Source organism: Macrobrachium nipponense, chromosome 4, assembly GCF_015104395.2.
Source record: "Macrobrachium nipponense isolate FS-2020 chromosome 4, ASM1510439v2, whole genome shotgun sequence".
Taxonomy (NCBI): domain Eukaryota; kingdom Metazoa; phylum Arthropoda; class Malacostraca; order Decapoda; family Palaemonidae; genus Macrobrachium; species Macrobrachium nipponense.
In genome coordinates, this window is record NC_061100.1 from 131,155,129 (window position 1) to 131,173,583 (window position 18,455).

At 35.1% G+C, this 18,455-nt stretch overlaps 1 protein-coding gene across 1 annotated transcript; it reads right to left on the minus strand.

Moving 5' to 3' along the window:
* Positions 1-16,171: 16,171 nt before the first annotated feature.
* Positions 16,172-17,291, minus strand: LOC135211738 (uncharacterized). The gene has a single exon (XM_064244979.1). The coding sequence runs from the start codon at positions 17,174-17,176 to the stop codon at positions 16,376-16,378; it is 801 nt and encodes a 266-aa protein (XP_064101049.1). The 5' UTR covers positions 17,177-17,291; the 3' UTR covers positions 16,172-16,375.
* Positions 17,292-18,455: the final 1,164 nt, after the last annotated feature.

Consider the following 18,455-nt stretch of genomic DNA (forward strand, 5'->3'; position numbering starts at 1 on the left):
TCATATTCACATCGGGCAAAATTGAGCTGCATAATTTGAACAACAGGCATGCTTGGCCTAATGTTAGCAAATTGTAAACTTTATGCAAACTGCTTGCTTAATGTACACATAAGGCAATTTTCTGACTAATGTTCACATTAGGCAATTATCCACATTATGCGTAACATATGTTTATATATATATATATATATATATATATATATATATATATATATATACATATATATATATATATATATGCATAAAATTTATATGTGTGCGTATGTATATATGTATATATATATATATATATATATATATATATATATAATATATTATATATATATATAGAGGATAAGAGAGAGAGAGAGAGAGAGAGAGAGGGAGTGAGAATATATATATATATATATATATACATACATATATACATACGCACACATATAAATTTTAGGCATGACATATATATATATATATATATATATATATATATATATATATATATATATATATATATATATATATATATATAGTATATATATACATATATATATATATATGTATATATATATATATATATATATATATATATATATATATATATATATAACATAGGCTTGAAAATCCAGTTTTAAAACCTTTAGGAAACTTATTGTACTTATTTTACTTGCTGTACTTGTACTGTACTTTCGAATCATTCAAACAAGTCTCCTGGCGATTTCTTTAGGATATAGAAATGAAATGTTAAAACAGGTTGGGCATGTTACAAGGTTAATAAGCTATAACACGTTTATGAATATCTCCATCCGTATTCATTCAATCAACAGTAATATTTCATTACCAAATTGTCTTTCTCCTCGGCTTTTTGTCATAACTACCAATATGTTTCATTAAGTTTTTTTTCTGTCAGTAGCAGTTTTTGCCTTTATAAGTAAATCCCTAATCTTTGCGACTTTCAACCATGTAATAAATACATGAAGGTAATTTGTCGCACACACATCGCAAACAAGTTGAATACACGTCAACAACTTACCGGTAGTTCCAAGCAGTACTTCAAACGATTGCATAGCTTTTGCAAATGTTTATTCTCCACTTACGGTCGTTGGATTGTTTTCAACCTGTATGTTTTACTTAAGCAATAAGGGTTGGACCCCGTAGGGGGGTAGTGCCATCAGTGCACCTTATTCGGTGGAATGTAGGCATTACTTAAGGTTCTTTGCAGCGTCCCTTCGGCCCTAGCTGCAACCCCTTTTATACCTTTTACTGTACCTCCGTTGATATTCTCTTTCTTCCATCTTACTGTCCTAACAAATGTTTCATAGTGCAACTGCAAGGTTTGCCTCCCGTAACATCTTTCACACCTTATACTGTCAATTTCCGTTTCAGCGCTGAATGGCCTTAATTCCCCCAGTGCTTGGCATAATGCCAAAAATCTATATAAAATTAAAAATACTGTAGTTTTTACTTGCTGTGAGGTTAAGTTAACCTGTCATGGAAGTCAAATATTTCTCTATAGTACGAAATTTGCTTAATTGGATCAAAAAGAGAGCTGTGTAGTGTAACAGTTATTTTAATATTGTAATATTGCATGTATGCATTTCTCCAAGCTCACTTTCCATTTGTTACACATATAATGTCCACTTCGATCTTTCTGTTTTCATTCTTTTTTTTTTAAGTTAGTACTGTTACGCTACACTAAGTTCTTTTTCAGTTCACCCTTTTTAAATGAAGAATGTGAACAATTGCATTACGTATTAAAGTGATCACTGATATAAAGAAAAGTAAAAAATACGCCGAAGTTTCTTCAGTGCAATCGAGTTTTGTGTACAGTATACAAAGCTGAATGAAACATTCAGCCACGGCCCATTTAACACTCCGCCGCGGTCCATGAAACGTTCAGCCACGGCTCAGTGGTGTCCTGTGATTTGGGTATCTATAGCTGTGCCAGATGCACGATCTTGGCTAAATTTAACCTTAAATAAAATAAAAACTACTCTGTTTAAAGCGCTGCAGTTCGGTATGTTTGCTCGTTGGAGAGTGGATGATCAATATACCAATTTGCAGCCCTTTAGCCTCGGTAGTTTTGAAGATCTGAGGATAGACAGAAAAAGTGCGGAAAGACAAACAAATATCCATCTCGATCGTTTTCTTTTATCGAAAGCTAACTAGTCAACAAGGGGGATAACTTGCACATTATCGTGAGACCAATTTAAAAGCAAGAATAAACATCAGAATAAATAACTTTGAAATATGAAATACTAACCATCGGAAATATCATACTCTGGCTTTAATGTGACTTACATTATCATCAATCATGAGTCAAGCTACTGGCGGGAAAATCCGTAAAGAAAATAAGTAAATGTTGAAGCGATCTCAGAGTTTTTCTCGCTACGTTTTGTAATCTGTTTTCATTTAGAAGTCCGTTATCTTTTCTCTGAAAAGAATAAAAAAGCAAAAAACTTGGCCATCACAACAGCGAAAATAATATACATCGCAGAGGCTTTTCTTGCCAGGTTTTGTACTCAGTTTAATTTTCATTTAATGGTTTTTTTTTTCATATTTTCACCAAAAAGAATCAGGAAATTGGTCTTTACAGCAACGAAATTGATATACTTCACCGAGCATTTTCTTTCTAGGTTCTGTAATATGTTGTATATCCATTTAAAAGGTATTTTATCTACATTACCAAAGAGAATAAGAAAGCTGACCATCAGAGCAAGTAAATAATATAAATCTGAGCTCCAGTTTCTTTCAATTTATAGTTATGATTTAGTAAATTAAAAGACAAAAAAGAAACGAAAACTCATTCGGCAAAAAGAATCAGAAAGTTGATTATCAGAACAACCAAAAATTTATATAAATCGGAACTCCAGTGTCTTTAAATATGAATATATATATATATATATCTATATATATATATATATATATATATATATATATGTGTGTGTGTGTGTGTGTGTGTGTGTGTGTGTGTGTGTGTGTGTGTGTGTATTGAGAGAGAGAGAGAGAAGCAACACAAATCTGTAGTTTTTATTTGGCACACGAATAAAAATGAAAAACCCTAAACGCACCAGCCAGCGCCGAGAGGAGAAATTTCCTCCTCTATATCTTGATCGTTTATGTGACGGACCAAGAGGAAAATCGGACGACAAATGACAAAACAAGGAGCCCAGACTCCTAGCTGCGTTCGAAAGCAGCTTGGTCGTTTCTTGCGGCAGCTTCGTCCCAACGACATTCAGTTCAGCTAGCAAACGAGAGAGGAATCCTCGAAAACTTGATGCCAGAAGGGGCATCTGTCTTGACCAGTGGAAGGGATTGAGGCTTGGGATGGAGTTAGGGAGAGGGAACGCAGAGGAAAGGGAAAATTTGAGAAAAGAGAGAAATGGAGAAGAGGAAAGTAAGAGAGGCAGCAAAGAGGAGGAGTAGGAGGAGGAGGAATAAGAGGAGGAAGAAGAGGAAGTAGGATTGAGGTGAAAGAGGAGGAGAGGATCTCTTCAGCAGAAATATCTTTAAATATCATTCTCGAGGCAAAATTGAGTTTTGCTTTGGTCTGGAACAATTTTTCTCCTATTTCCTCATTTCCTCTTGGAAGTTCTATCATACGAGAGAGAGAGAGAGAGAGAGAGAGAGAGAGAGAGAGAGAGAGAGAGAGAGAGAGAGAGGCTGAGGGTTTCGAAATACATTATTTAATAAATCGAGTATTGTTGACATAGTTATAAAGGCATAAAAGAATTTTCAGTATCAAGAAGTGTCAGAAAAGAAGACAGTATTCATATTATTTGTTGATAAAAATAAAGAAAGCATTTATACTGATTATGAAATTTACCAAACAAACAAATTAAAAAAACGATACCAACGTATAGTCTAGGATAAGTTCATTTAGCACAACGGTAACGTGAACATCTTGTCTACGAAATTACTAAATCCTTTTATTAAATACTTCAAAAAGAATGTTATTAAGCATACACGATATTTTTCACCGCATTACATTTGCGAGTAGTAATGAAATCAGCTGAAAACATACCGATGAATATCCTCAGTATCTAAGTTTTCTTTCGACTTTTAAGAGATAAGTATGTATACTTTAAGGCCTTTTCCTCTACCTCCGGATATATATATATATATATATATATATATATATATATATATATATATATATATATATATATATATATATATATGTTTTTTTTTTTTTTTTTTTTTTTTTTTTTTTTTGAGACAGTCATCCTCTCTCCGAATGTGACATTTTCTCCCAAATATCAAAACAATGAAGCTCTGGTGACCGGATATTGGTCCAATCAAAGCCAAACACAAGTACCCAAGGGCGTAGAAAATTATGAAATAAGGCCACCCAGAATAATTTCGGCAATCCAGAGGGCCATGGCAAAACAGACATACGAACACACACACCCACGCACACAACCCTTTGACGTGTTGCTCCAGAACAAGAGCCCGTGCCGGCATGTTACTTGCTTCATCTAAAACAAAAATACGTGAACAATTGAAAAAAGAAATTAACGATTATTGAGAAAAACTAGGTGTAATGAACAAAATATATTTAGCAAGGAATATTGCTGATAAACCTCCATTATATATTTCAAGTGTCCCACTTATGTTTTAACGTCAATAGTCAGGTTTTTCTTTGAAACGTTGTTGAATATTAATTAAATAGTAATGTGGTCTTTTATAAATTTCTGGAACAAAACTGTTTTAAGGTTGCCTAACGTTTAGAACTTTGAGTCTCAATGAGAGTCATTAAAAGCTATGTAGCCACGGCAAACGGATGTCAGGAAAATTAAATTACAAATGTAAAAGCGAAGAATATAATAAATATCGTAAGGTGCCAAGAGGAAGATAGGGGTGAGATGACCTGTGTTTGTATGGTTAACAGCAATAGATTGTAGGATATTCTTGATAAGTGTATGAAGGGTCTGACCCTGTACACAGGGTTATTTACAAGATATTTTGTTAAAGAATGCAGCGAAAACGATTGTAGTATTGTTTTTCTATGGGGTCACCTTCAATAACAATAAGGGTGACTCTGCTAACCTTCCTAATAGGCACACTAAGGATTGCCAAACGCACAGGACATTCAATTCCTTCCTATCATTCTATCGTATGTCTTGCAACTCAACCCCAATAGCCATGCTAAAGGTGGGAAGGTCACTGCTTCTAGAGTGTGTGTTTGTTTACACGTGTGAGTATGCACATAAACAGTCTCGTACATTTTATGTTTTGTGCACGTTTAGCTAATAAAAGTCATATATTCATGGATATACTTTAATAAGAATGATGGTAATTTTCTGTACGTTACCCTCCCATTTATCAATGGCATTCTTTACATAGAAAAATCTCATGATTTTCCAGTAATGACGTATACTTATTGCTTTAGTATCCAGCACTCTCTCTCTCTCTCTCTCTCTCTCTCTCTCTCTCTCTCTCTGTTCGTGTGTGTGTGTGTGTGTGTGTGTATGTTTCTTCCTATTGTGATTACTTAGCAAAATTTTCTCACGTTGTTATGAGAATACCCAAATTGGCTGTAGTTTTTTCGAGTTTTTCGTTTCTTTTTTTAAACATATAATCCTTAATTTTAATTTCCCGCCCGATTGTCCATCTGATTAGGAGTAATGTTAATTTAATGAGGCTAATTTTAAGACGGATGTAACTCACGGTTTTTTCCATGAACTATCTAAAAATAATAAATGGTTGTTTCATCGTGTACCACTCTGTGGCGCTACGGAGGGGCGTCGGTGTGTGGCGGGGTTGTGGCTTCCCATAGTTTCCATTGTTTATATAAGATGTGGCGGTAATCAGCGACAGCTCGCCACAGTCGCTTGACCAACTTAGCTTATAAGCAATGGAAACCTAGGGGAAGCCACATCCCGCGCCACAAACAGACGCCACTTTGTGGCGCCACAGAGTGGCTAGTGTATCCCTGGCTATAAAGACACGTAGCTCATTTATTTGTTTGCAAGAGTTATGGATTTGAAGATTTTTTTAAACTTTGTCATGACTTTCTGTGTTGCAGAACTTCTTTAAACGTGAGAGAAGGCTTGGAATACATCTGTAAGGTTTTCGTAATCTGTGAATTGGGCTTACTTGTAAGTAGAATACTAGTTTTTTTTTCTAAATTTACTGATTACCTGGCTACCAGCCCATTCCCGTGACGATGTCTATTATACTAACATACATACCAATAACTAACCTTAAAACTTCCATTCAGTTTGAATTGCCTTTCGTTAAAAATTCACTTGATATCTGCAAAGTATATTTGCTAAATAGTCCTAACCGAAAAGTTTCCGTTTCTGATTAAGAAACAATTTGTTCTTAATATTGATTTTTATGTGGTGATGAACATAACTAACATAAATTCCTCAACGAAGTATATACTTTGTGATGCAGTCCCAGTTACACAATGACTAAATGAAAACATTGGGATACATCGTTGTTTGTGTGTACATATACATACATACATATATATACGTATATATATATATATATATATATATATATATATATATATATATATATAATTCACGGTAAACATTTTAGTGACTTTACTGAGATTAAGTAGACAAAACCTGACAGTCATGTAATTCAGTCTTTTTCAGATAGTTGTAACTTTCGCTCTCAAACGATATTTTTTCTTTGCTCTTCTTCACTTTAGGAGTGGACAGAAAATGTTGGCCGGGTATCTGTGTCACCCATGTTGATTTCGAAGTGCACCTCTTTATAAAAAGAAATATGTACACAGGGTTGTTTTTAGTTTGGCAATGAATGTAGAAGGGAATACGGAAAAACATCTCCTCCGCTCATTTTCACAGTCGCTCTAACTTTCAGCGGTACTCAGTAACGTGGAATTTTAAACGACCTAATTCATGGCGTTTTAAATTCATTTAAAAGGCAAAATCTTAAATGGATTGAGGGTGATCGAGTTCATCCTCAGGAGAGTTTTTAAAACTTAACCGTTAGCCACAGTAATTATGTAAATATCTTTCATTCTTAGCTCTGAAATATTAATATATCAAGAATAGTAGCAAGGTAAAAGTGATGTTGCCACTTCGAATTCAAGACCTTTCTCAAGATTTTCTGAGAATTCATTTCGGTATTCTTTGTAAGCAGAATTCTATTCTTAAGTTTTTCTTTTGAAATTTAGCCTATAGCCATAATATTCAAATAGCGACCTTTGGTTCTTAATCGCGAGATCTAGAGATATCAAGAGTAAAAACAATAAAAGATGGCTTACTATTTTCCCCGTATTCCCACACACTTTAACAAAATCTCTTCTTTGAACGAAATGCTAAACTCCTAGCTTTTTATAGACCGCTTCAATGGATGCTGCGCGCCATCTCCATGAGGACAAACAATTCCTGGAAGACGAGCAAAACAGGTTGAGAGAGGGACTCTAAATAAGATGCAAAGGGGTCCCTCTAATGGTTGAAGGTTTAGCCGCAAGGTTTGACATCAGCGGATCCCAGTTTCTTACAACTGTCCTCCTCCTCCTCCTCCTCCTCCACCTCCTCCTCCTCCTCCTCCTCCTCCTCCTCTTCTTCGTTTTCTTTTTTCCATAAAATGTAATCTTGCATCTCTCTCGCCTCCGCTGCGGTATAAGAATTGCAAATGGATCGGCGTGGGATGATTTACATACGACGGCGAGGCATTTGCATTTTGACAAGGTAAAAATGTCGATTCGATGTCACGTTCAGACTGACTGGGTTCCCTTTTTAAGTCATAAAGAAAAAGGGACCGGGGGTAGGGATCTGAATGACGGAGAGAGTGGGACTAATATATTCATCACCGTCACTTTCTCTCTCTCTCTCTCTCTCTCTCTCTCTCTCTCTCTCTCTCTCTCTCTCCTTCGTCATTCGTTTCGTGGGAAATGTATGGTGAAATCATTTTGCTCTCCTTATGCATTTCTTACCCGCATGGAAAATTGTTTTTTTCGAGTAAAACCATATTTTACGTGTATATAAATCTTTCCTCAGTTACACAAATCAAGGGGCTCTCGTCACATCCGATGAAATTTGTGGCCCTCGACACTTCCGCTTTGTAGTAATTTCGTCGGAAGGAAAATTCAAATGGAATTTCAAAAAATTTGTCTATTATTTAAGGTGAAGTCACCTATGAGTGTTAATATTTCCTTGATCCCCTGACGTCCAACTTGTGTTTCTTGAAAGCACAAATTGACGGTCTTATTTAATACAAGATTCTAATTACTTGATTTCCAATTATGGGTATTTTTCAGTGAGATGGAAGTATATCCGTCATTGTTTGACTTTCAGGCTTTCTATAGTGTTTATGGTAGGATTTCAACCTCATAAAAGCATATTGATGCTACTTTAGACATCCATATAAAGCGGTCCACCCAAAGCAAGCTTCCGGAGAATAGAATAACCTCATGCCACAAAATAAACAAAGTAACAAATAAAAAAAAACATAATACAGGAAAATTTGACAAGAGACAATTTATTCAGTAGCTCCGACCTCGTTCACAGATAAAAAAAAAAAACGTAAATAAAATTCGAATATTGACTGACGAAATAGAACCGATGTAGTAATTATAATCATATTCAATGCCTTACTTTAAGGTTAAAAAGGACGCTAGGTGGAAAGAGTTATTTTACTAGTGTTTATCCTACGATGGCTAAGACTGATATGTTCTCTGATAGTGATGAAAAAAAACTCTGGTCAGCTGCAGGATTTGAAAAAGAGATGAGTATTATCTTTGATTATACCTCTTTCAAAATATCTTCAGCTACATTCCTATAGCTTAATCCATACGCACACTCCTACACACGTTCCTTGATGTCTTAATGAAGACGACGGCGCTTGGATTTCTGCCTATCATTTTCCTATGGTATTCACTTATTTAATGAAGTCACGTGCACCTACTGTGATTGTGTGTCTGTGTGTGTGTATATATATATATATATATATATATATATATATATATATATATATATATATATATATATATATGTATATATATATGTGTGTGTGTGTGTGTCTGATTGTGTGCGTGTATGTTTATACATGTATATAAATGTATGTATATATATACATTCATATATATATATATATATATATATATATATATATATATATATATACACACATATATATGTATATATATTTATGTGTGCGTATTTTTATAGTTATAAATGTTCATATCGGTATTATATTCGCAAATGCTAAAACTGATTTTGTAAGATGTTGATACTTTGAACAAAAAGACAACGGTTTGTATTATTTTCATGGAGCTTTACAGCAATATCATAACTGTAATGGGTAACTAAGAAATGTAAGTCGAAGAAAATGAGAAAAATGCATTTTTCAAGAAACAAAAAGAACTCAATTTCGCCGGGGGCCGGAAAACGGGTCATTATGTTGTAACCTGAATGAAATAGATTTGCATTTCAAATGCGGCTCTGGAGTTAACGAATTCTCGTATAACCAGAGGAAGTAAACCTGTCATAAAACATTAAGAAACACCGGTGCACACAAACACACACGCACATAAGCACACACATACGCACTGACATCCTTACTTGTTTAAGAAATTGTATAATTTGTCAGTCGTTACAGAAGTAAACACCAAAATCCTTTATTTTTTCACTTTAGAAAGCTTACTAATTCAGTCAGTGCTTTGTAGACCACGTGCTCTTTTCACCCCCCTGATTTCAATAAAAGGCAAATGCCGGCGTGAATAGTTTATGGCTTCTGTCGTCAAAAAAAAAAAAAAAAAAAAAAAAAAAAAAAAAAAAAACGGCTCGCCGCTTTTATTTAAAAACTTTTTACTCCGAAATATACCGGATTCCCTTCTCCCTCTTGCAAAGGATTAAACCTTTTTTTTTTCTTTCTTTTACCGTCATAGTCCCAAAAGATTTTTTTTACCATTAATAATTTAATAATTTAGGCAAAATCTGGCGTTAAGTAGCTGCCGGTTAGTTCCCAGAAAAAATCCTTTTTTCATATACCAGTATAAAGTGTAGATACTGTATTTGCTTACTAGCATGTTGGCATTAATCTTATCTCATAGAACAGTGACTAATATGCTTGTTAATACTACAAAAAGGAATGGAATGGAGACATCAGTAGATACTATTGTCGTTTCGTTTAATTTGAATTATCGAGTAATTCTTTGATGTACTTGTTATTCTGTTTTTGTTAAAATTTCCTTTTTTTACTGTATTTTGTTCATGAAAACCTTGGAGCTGAATTTGTGTATAGATATATAAAACTTTCATTCACTTCCATAGTTCGATTAATCATTCATATCCAGTGTCATGCTCATTATTTCATTTCTTCTTCGGAGGTAGATAATGACTGCTAGTATATAAAAATGAAAGATCATTATGGTATTTTTCCTATATTGGAATGTGAGAGTATTGATTTTATTTCCTTGGTATATATCATCTAATTACTTTATCAATTCAGTAAACCTTTTGGTAGCACACACCTGGCATCACTTTTGATCTAGCATCTGGGTGACGGGTAGTACAAGAATAAATATGGGCAAAATATGTTCATAGTTCCAGGTGTCAATATTATCTAGGATAATTCCCGAGGATTTGGAAAGATTCCAAAAGACATAAATAGAATGTCAGCTGCTCTTGAAAGCTGATGACATGAGTTCTCTTTGTAAACGTCGTCGATAACTATTGCTGTTGCGAAAGTTGTTAGCAGAACCTGTGAATCTATCAAGCAGTAAATCAATCCTTTTTCTTTTGTGGAGAGTGTGTTTCTTCACGTACCTTCGTGGCTAGTTGATCTGTGGGAGCAAACGGTTAATAGGTGACGTATTAGAATCCGGAAACTCACTTCATATTCATTCGGATTTGATGCTCTTAAATCAGTTGACAAATTCATCATCCCATTCTTTTCTAAAGCATATGCGTAGCCCTTATATTCGCGTGATTAGACAGCAGGTTGACATTCCCTTTCGTATTCTCTGTGGTGTATGTGGCGCCTCTCTCTCACCGATGGGTTTTGTGGCCGCTGCAGAAGCGGTACCACAGGAGACCATGAGACAGACGAAACAAAATTGTCCTGTAAACATTTTTCTACTCTCTCTGGAATAGAGGGAGTCTTTGCAACGGTGTTCGGATTTGAATGGTCGTGTATGCAGTTTTTTTTTTTTTTTTTTTTTTTTTTTTTTTAGAACTAACTGGTGGAAATAAAATTATGACTTTATATTGAAACACGTGCATCCAGTGTTGTTTTTTTTACTTACATGTGCCAGTTTCGTAACCAGCGCGTATATATATATATATATATATATATATATATATATATATATATATATATATATTTATATTTATATTATTTATGTATATATATATATATATACATACATAGTACATACATAAGGATGTTGCTCTCTCTCTCTCTCTCTCTCTCTCTCTCTCCTCTCTCTCTCTCTCTCTCTAGCTCTTCCCGATTTTAGCACTCCAGTTACAACCGCATATAACAACCGGACAGCTAATCGGCTGTTTTGACAACATGTTGCATTTTCCAGAAAACCTATTAAGGCTGTTTGTTCCTTCCTTGCTTAAATAGGGGATCGAACTCAGGTTGTTCGACCGTGAACTGAGAAAAACAAGAGAGGAAAGTTGGTGGTGGAATTACGACATATACTATATAAAATCCACAAGAAATCCCGTTCTGATTCCACGGACGGAATCCAATTTCCGTGATGCCTATTCATCTTTTAATTGGCATTTTTGGTGACATATGACAGGCCTGCGCACAAGCAAAGGAACTAATAGCATCCAATTAGCATCAGCATTGCCAGGTAAATGGGTGAAGTGGACAGCAAACTTTTATTCAGAACAAATATTGGATTCGGTGCGGGATGAAATAGACACACAAAAATAATACCCCATATCAAACCGTTTTGTTTCAGCGCATTCCAGTTATTAAACTGCGTTCCCATTTTTCATTTTATTTATTTTCTAGTCCCCCATCTTTTTTGCGTTCCTTTTTCCAAATCAAATTTTTTACTGTATCTCGTTCTGCAATGTGTTGTTTAATTGATGAATCTCTTAATTGATTTCTATACAATTTGATTGCCGGAATAAAAATTTGATATGTTTAGTTGAGAAAGATGGGTCCGCTGTGATGAAATCTTGCACGCGTGGCGGGAAAATATTTGGGCACCAGCCAGCTTGCAAAAATGACACTTATTCGTCGGAAAGCAGAGTGGAAATGGCATTCACAATCGAGGAGGGCGGTTATACCAAATTGTTTAAAGTGTTCCTTAAAAAAACAGAATGTACAGTAAAACTAGTCTAAGACTCAAATATCCTGACTCGTTAACATAATTATGTTTATGTCACGCAAAAAAAAAAAAACAAGACAATAAATCCTGAACACGTCAGTTGTCCTTTGCCTTTCCCGTCTGTGAATGAAATTAATTTTAACGCAGACAACAGGCAGCTATGTATTCTGTCCATGAATGGGTCATTGAACTGATAAAAAAAGTGGGCATTGTTATCCCAACAAAATATTTTACAATACGGAAGAAATCACTTAAAATGGTATTGTATCACACTGGTCAAGGCTTAGATTTAAAATATATTGATTATTCTAAGAATACTATTTTAATTTTGATATCATCAAAATTCATAAAGTTAGAACATGAAGGATTTTTTTAATGCTCAAGTACTCTCTGAAGTGTTAATAAGGCAGAATTACAGACATTTGTGTCATAGATTATGATTTTCCGTTCAGTTGATTCGATAAGAGTATTCCAGTAGTTTCCCGAGACACTGGTTAACTGATCCTTCTAAGGCATCCATAACAAAATATTTAATATATGTAGATAATATTCCCACCTATTTCTTTAACGACTGCCTTTCTCATTTCAGTGAGAAGAATAACAAACAAAAAGTAAGTAGTATGAATAAAAGGGACACAGCATAAAAACACAAACATGACGTGATTCCATAGAAAAGTTCTCTTTGAAGAAATCAAAAGTATACAGAAGGGTTCTTGTTTAGGAAAATAGCTAAAGCGTCATTATTTTCATAGCTGCTGCGATGGCTTATACGTCTTGCTGTATTTACAGGTGGAAGAGCATCGGTGTTCAAAATCTGAATAATACCAGATTAATCCCTTTTTCTACACGAACCCCTCTTGTCATGAAAAGGCTGGGTAATACCTGGGTTAATTATACTGGATGTTCTCTGATTCATAATTCTCGCCCAGTGTCTATTTCAGTTACCTGCTGCCCTATCCACGGCTTCATCCTTTCAATTTACATTGAAATCGGTGATATCTTTTTCACATCTGATACAATACGTCGGCTATATTTTTACCCAGCAGTCCTATCATTGAGACTATTCTGTTGATAGTAGTTCATCTTAAAAATTTTTAACAAAATACACACACATATGTGTATATATATGTGTGTGTGTTCGTAGGTGCGTCCGTCTGTGTGATTGACCTAAATCCCCAAAATCCTAGAAGGAGTACTCGTTGTCATCCTTCCTCCTTTGAAGGAATCTCATGCTTCACCCAGATCCCTGAATAGTCTAAACTTCGCGTATTACAGCAAGATGTCGGGGATCCACACTTTTAACCTGTGGTAAATGCTGCAACTTTGGTCCTTTTTCGTACCTTGCAACATTTTTGAGATGTTCAGAGATTAGAGCTCGCTACCCAAAGGACTTAAGAGCGCGATGTAGGGACGGTATTCAAAAACGTAAACATAAATAAATCGACAGCTTCACCACATTGTCTTGAATCCTGGCTACTGTCACTCATGTCCCCCTCATATGTTATTCACATTTCAGGTCGGATTTTGATATCGCCATTAATTTCATTAGGTTTCGTTTGGTCAGGGAAAGTCATAAGGCTGTATATTTGGATCATGTTCACACTAGATCACGAAGCTTTATGTTACACATACACACACACACACACACACACTCACACATACATATATATATATATATATATATATATATATATATATATATAATACATATATATATATATATATGTGTGTGTGTGTGTGTGTGCATGTATGTATGTATAATATCACGGAAGAGAATCACTATTATGGTGCATTGGTTAGTAGTAGACAAACAATCCGATTGGCATATAAACATATTTTTAACTCAATCTCAACTTCGTTTTGTGATAACATATTGGATTTGCTCTCATTTCATCAAACATATTCATTTCCCCCTCTTTGTTAACGCCTCAGTAATCACTAAGTGTGTTAGGCGTGTGAATTGCGATCCTTAAACGCGTGTGTCTAGAAAACCTTATTACAGAAAGCAAAGTAGCATTCATGGCCCTGGCAAGCCAGTATCGTTCTTCTGCCTGTCACTTCTACTCCAGCGTTCGCCAACTGAATTCGTAAGTCTGCAGATGGTAATGCTGTATGCCATGAGTACTTTCATCAAATAAAGAGAAGCATCCTTATATTACGTAGCGTGTCGAAAAATCACCGTGTTTACATTTACAGTTTAAGAAAGTCTTTCTTGTGGCAAGAGAAATATATATATATATAGTATATATATATAGTATATATATATATATATATATATATGTATGATATATATATATATAAGTATATATATATATATATATATATAATATAGATATATATATATGTATAGAAATATTATTATATGTATGTATGTATGTAGATATATATAGATATATATATATATATAAGATATATATATATATACGTATATACAGATATTATATATTTACGTATATCTATACTGTATATATATATATATATATATATATATCTATATATATTTTTATAATATTATATCATACATTAATATTGTTATTAATATATTATGTATGTATGTATGTATATATACATAATATATATATATATATATTATCTGATTATATACGTATATTCCCATATATACATATTTACGTAATATATATATTTTTTTATCTAGAATATATATATATATATATATATATATATATTTCTATATATATATATATATATATATATATAAGCTCTCCACAAGGTATCAGTGCTTAGTTGATTAATTTTGGAGCAAAGAAAAGACACGAAGGTCTCTTTTGTTTTCTTAATGGAGAACTCCTTTACAATACATTTCAAAAGCAGCACTGTGGATTTATCATGCTACTTTTAGCTTTCCCGTCTATTGGTTTACTTTTTTATCGCCTGTTCCTTCTTAAGGTAGTTTTTCTTTCAGTTTTAAACAGCTACGCCAAATAACCGTAGTTTACCTCTACGTATTTATTATATCACATACTCAAATCTATTACAAATTATATTCTCAAGTACATTGAAAATCAATTTCTGTTATATTTTCTCATTCTTAGAATTTGTCCACATATTTGTCAGTAGGTCTCCTTAAATAAAACGATGTTAGATATAACCACGTGTATTTGTAACTCTAAAGATCCTAAATCTATATACATTGTTCATGAAAAAGAAATGTAGATGGCTCTTGATATATTGAAACGAAAAAGAAATGATGCAGTAAAATGAAGATAGAAATCTATATGGCAACAGCTGAATTCATTTTAGAATGTCTCCTTAGTATTATTTATTATCGGATGATATAACTTACCATACGTAGTTTTTACATAAGTACATCATTATCAAAGACAACATTGATTAACCAAAGAAAATAAAAAGAATGTTTTCATACTATAATTGCAGGCATTTTTACTTATGTGCAATAAGGGCTCATATTCATAACATAACAATACATAGAAATATTACAAGGTAATAAGGCTGATAATAACTAAAAACATAAAACCTAAACAAGTTAAAAGAATTTTTCTTCTTCATCAACGTCTGGTACAAAATCATACTAGAACATTTGTTACAAAGATTTTTTTTAATTAAGCTTTCGTATGATATGATATACAAGACAAATAAGTTTGGTGGAGAGAGAGAGAGAGGAGAGAGAGAGAGAGAGATGAGAGAGAGACAGGAGAAGAGAGAGCGAGAGAGAGAGAGAGAGAGAGAGAGAGAGAAGATAGAGAGAGACGAGAGAGAGAGAGACGAGAGAAGGGAGAGGAGAAGAGAGAGAGAGAGAGAGAGAGAGAGAGAAATCCAAGGTAGCTTCATTGGTGTCACATGGAATATTTGTTTTTCCAGAGTGAAATATTACCGAGAAAACATATTGCAATAAAGATTAAGAGATTAGCTGGAGTATTTATAAACTATGTCACTTCTTTGGTTTTATAGAAAGAGAAACATGTCTGTGAAAATGTGCCCAATCCCAGAATGCCTTTGTGAAATGTCTCGAAAACTTAAAGACGATGCGGGTATAATTTTTTACACTGCAAACACAAAACTGAGATACTATATTTGCACGCGGACACTTCACGACGTGATTGGGAAACAAGCTTGGCCCTTAAAGGACGTTGCTTAGTCTTAGCCTATTTCCAGATGGCATAGTTGCATCATGCAATAGTAGTTATTGTTTGTTTGCTCAAAGGGACACTGCGAACGATCGCTCCATCGTTGGATGGTGACGTAGCGAGCCATTACGGGAGGGTCCTTCTCGAAGATGATCTCTTGGGCAACGGAAGAAGGCCCAGGAAAAGTCCCAAAGAAGAGGTACTCTGAGAAGGCGGCCTCTGCTTTGTCCTCCAGTCCCACTCTGGCTTCGATGTCGTAAAACTTGACCACGTTTGAATTCGGTTGTAGAACAATCAGAATTCGACGAATGGGCTTCGCACTTCCGATGTCAAGTTTTATGAACGGGTTGTACCTGTCTCCGCTGAAGTAGCATTCGCCCGCTTGGTTGGTGTAGATCCCGTCCATCAAACTGCTTATCACCCTGGCGGCCATCGTCGAATCTGCCGGCGCCCCTGTTATAGCTGCTCCAACGACGTAATCGGTGATGCTTGACGTGTAGCATGTGATGGCGTCGGCCATGTTGTTCTCTTTATATTGAGCCACGACATACATCCTGAATAAGTGGCAAGTCGAATTCTCGACTGGATCTAGACACCACAAGTTACACCAGGAGAGGTTCAAACACATGGCGGCGCACAAAAGTTTGGAAAATCGAGCGGACCCTGTTTCATCCAGGTCTTCTGTAAGGATTCGACTGGCTCCCCGATAGATAGTCGAGTTAGATATCACGAGCAGTTGGTAATTAGCTGATTTAGCTGATATCACCAAGCACACGAGTGGTAGTGATATTGGCAGTAGGAGTATAACTTTCATCGCTCTTGAAATGAAGAATTCTCTGTATACCTACGCGCTGTGTGTATGGCACAGTGCCCCTTTCTTAGATACGATATTCCTGTAATGCTAGTGAAGGCATAAGCAAGCTGTAGAATATAAGACGTTCTCGAGCAGGAGAAGCGAGCCCTGTCTCCAAATCCCTTCGCAGGTAGCGAGCTACTAAATGGCTTTCCGGAAAACCTTAATCCTAGTCACACAACTCCGTCGTCGAATCAATCAAATGGACGTCTTTTGAATCGCCAGATAATAGGGCATAATGCTACCCGCTTAATGGAGTACATGAAGAGAAAGGGCAGGCGAGGTAATAATTTACTTTGTGAGTGAGCGTGTGTCTTTGATTTTCTAATACCAGTATTGCTTAATTCTAATTCACGCGATGCACATATTAAACGTACGTAGATTATAACGTACATTTGTTTGGAGACTGAATAGCACGATAGTGGCATCTGTTATAAATAATAATAATAATAATAATAATAATAATAATAAATATTATTTTTTTTTTCTTTCTTTCTTTTTTTTTTTTTTGGTCTGTCACAGTCCTCCAATTCGACTGGGTGGTATTTTATAGTGGGGGGTTCCGGGTCGCATCCTGCCTCCTTAGGAGTCCATCACTCTTCTTACTATGTGCGCCGTTTCTAGGATCACACTCTTCTGCATGAGTCCTGGAGCTACTTCAGCCTCTAGTTTTTCCAGATTCCTTTTCAGGGATCTTGGGATCGTGCCTAGCGCTCCTATGATTATGGGTACAATTTCCACTGGCATATCCCATATCCTTCTTATTTCTATTTTCAGATCTTGATACTTATCCATTTTTTTCCTCTCTTTCTCTTCGAATCTGGTGTCCCATGGTATTGCGACATCAATGAGTGATACTTTCTCCTTGACTTTGTCAATCAACGTCACGTCTGGTCTATTTGCACGTATCACCGTATCTGTTCTGATCGTTTTCTATCACTCCCTCAGGTTGGTGCTCGTACCACTTATTACTGCAAGGTAGCTGATGTTTCTTGCACAGGCTCCAGTGGAGGGCTTTTGCCACGGAATCATGCCTCTTTTTGTACTGGTTCTGTGCAAGTGCCGGGCATTCGCTTGCTATGTGGTTTATGGTTTCATTTTTCGTATTGCCCTTCCTACATATGGGAGAGATGTTATTTCCGTCTATCGTTCTTTGAACATATCTGGTTCTTAGAGCCTGATCTTGTGCCGCTGTTATCATTCCTTCAGTTTCCTTCTTTAGCTCTCCCCTCTGTAGCCA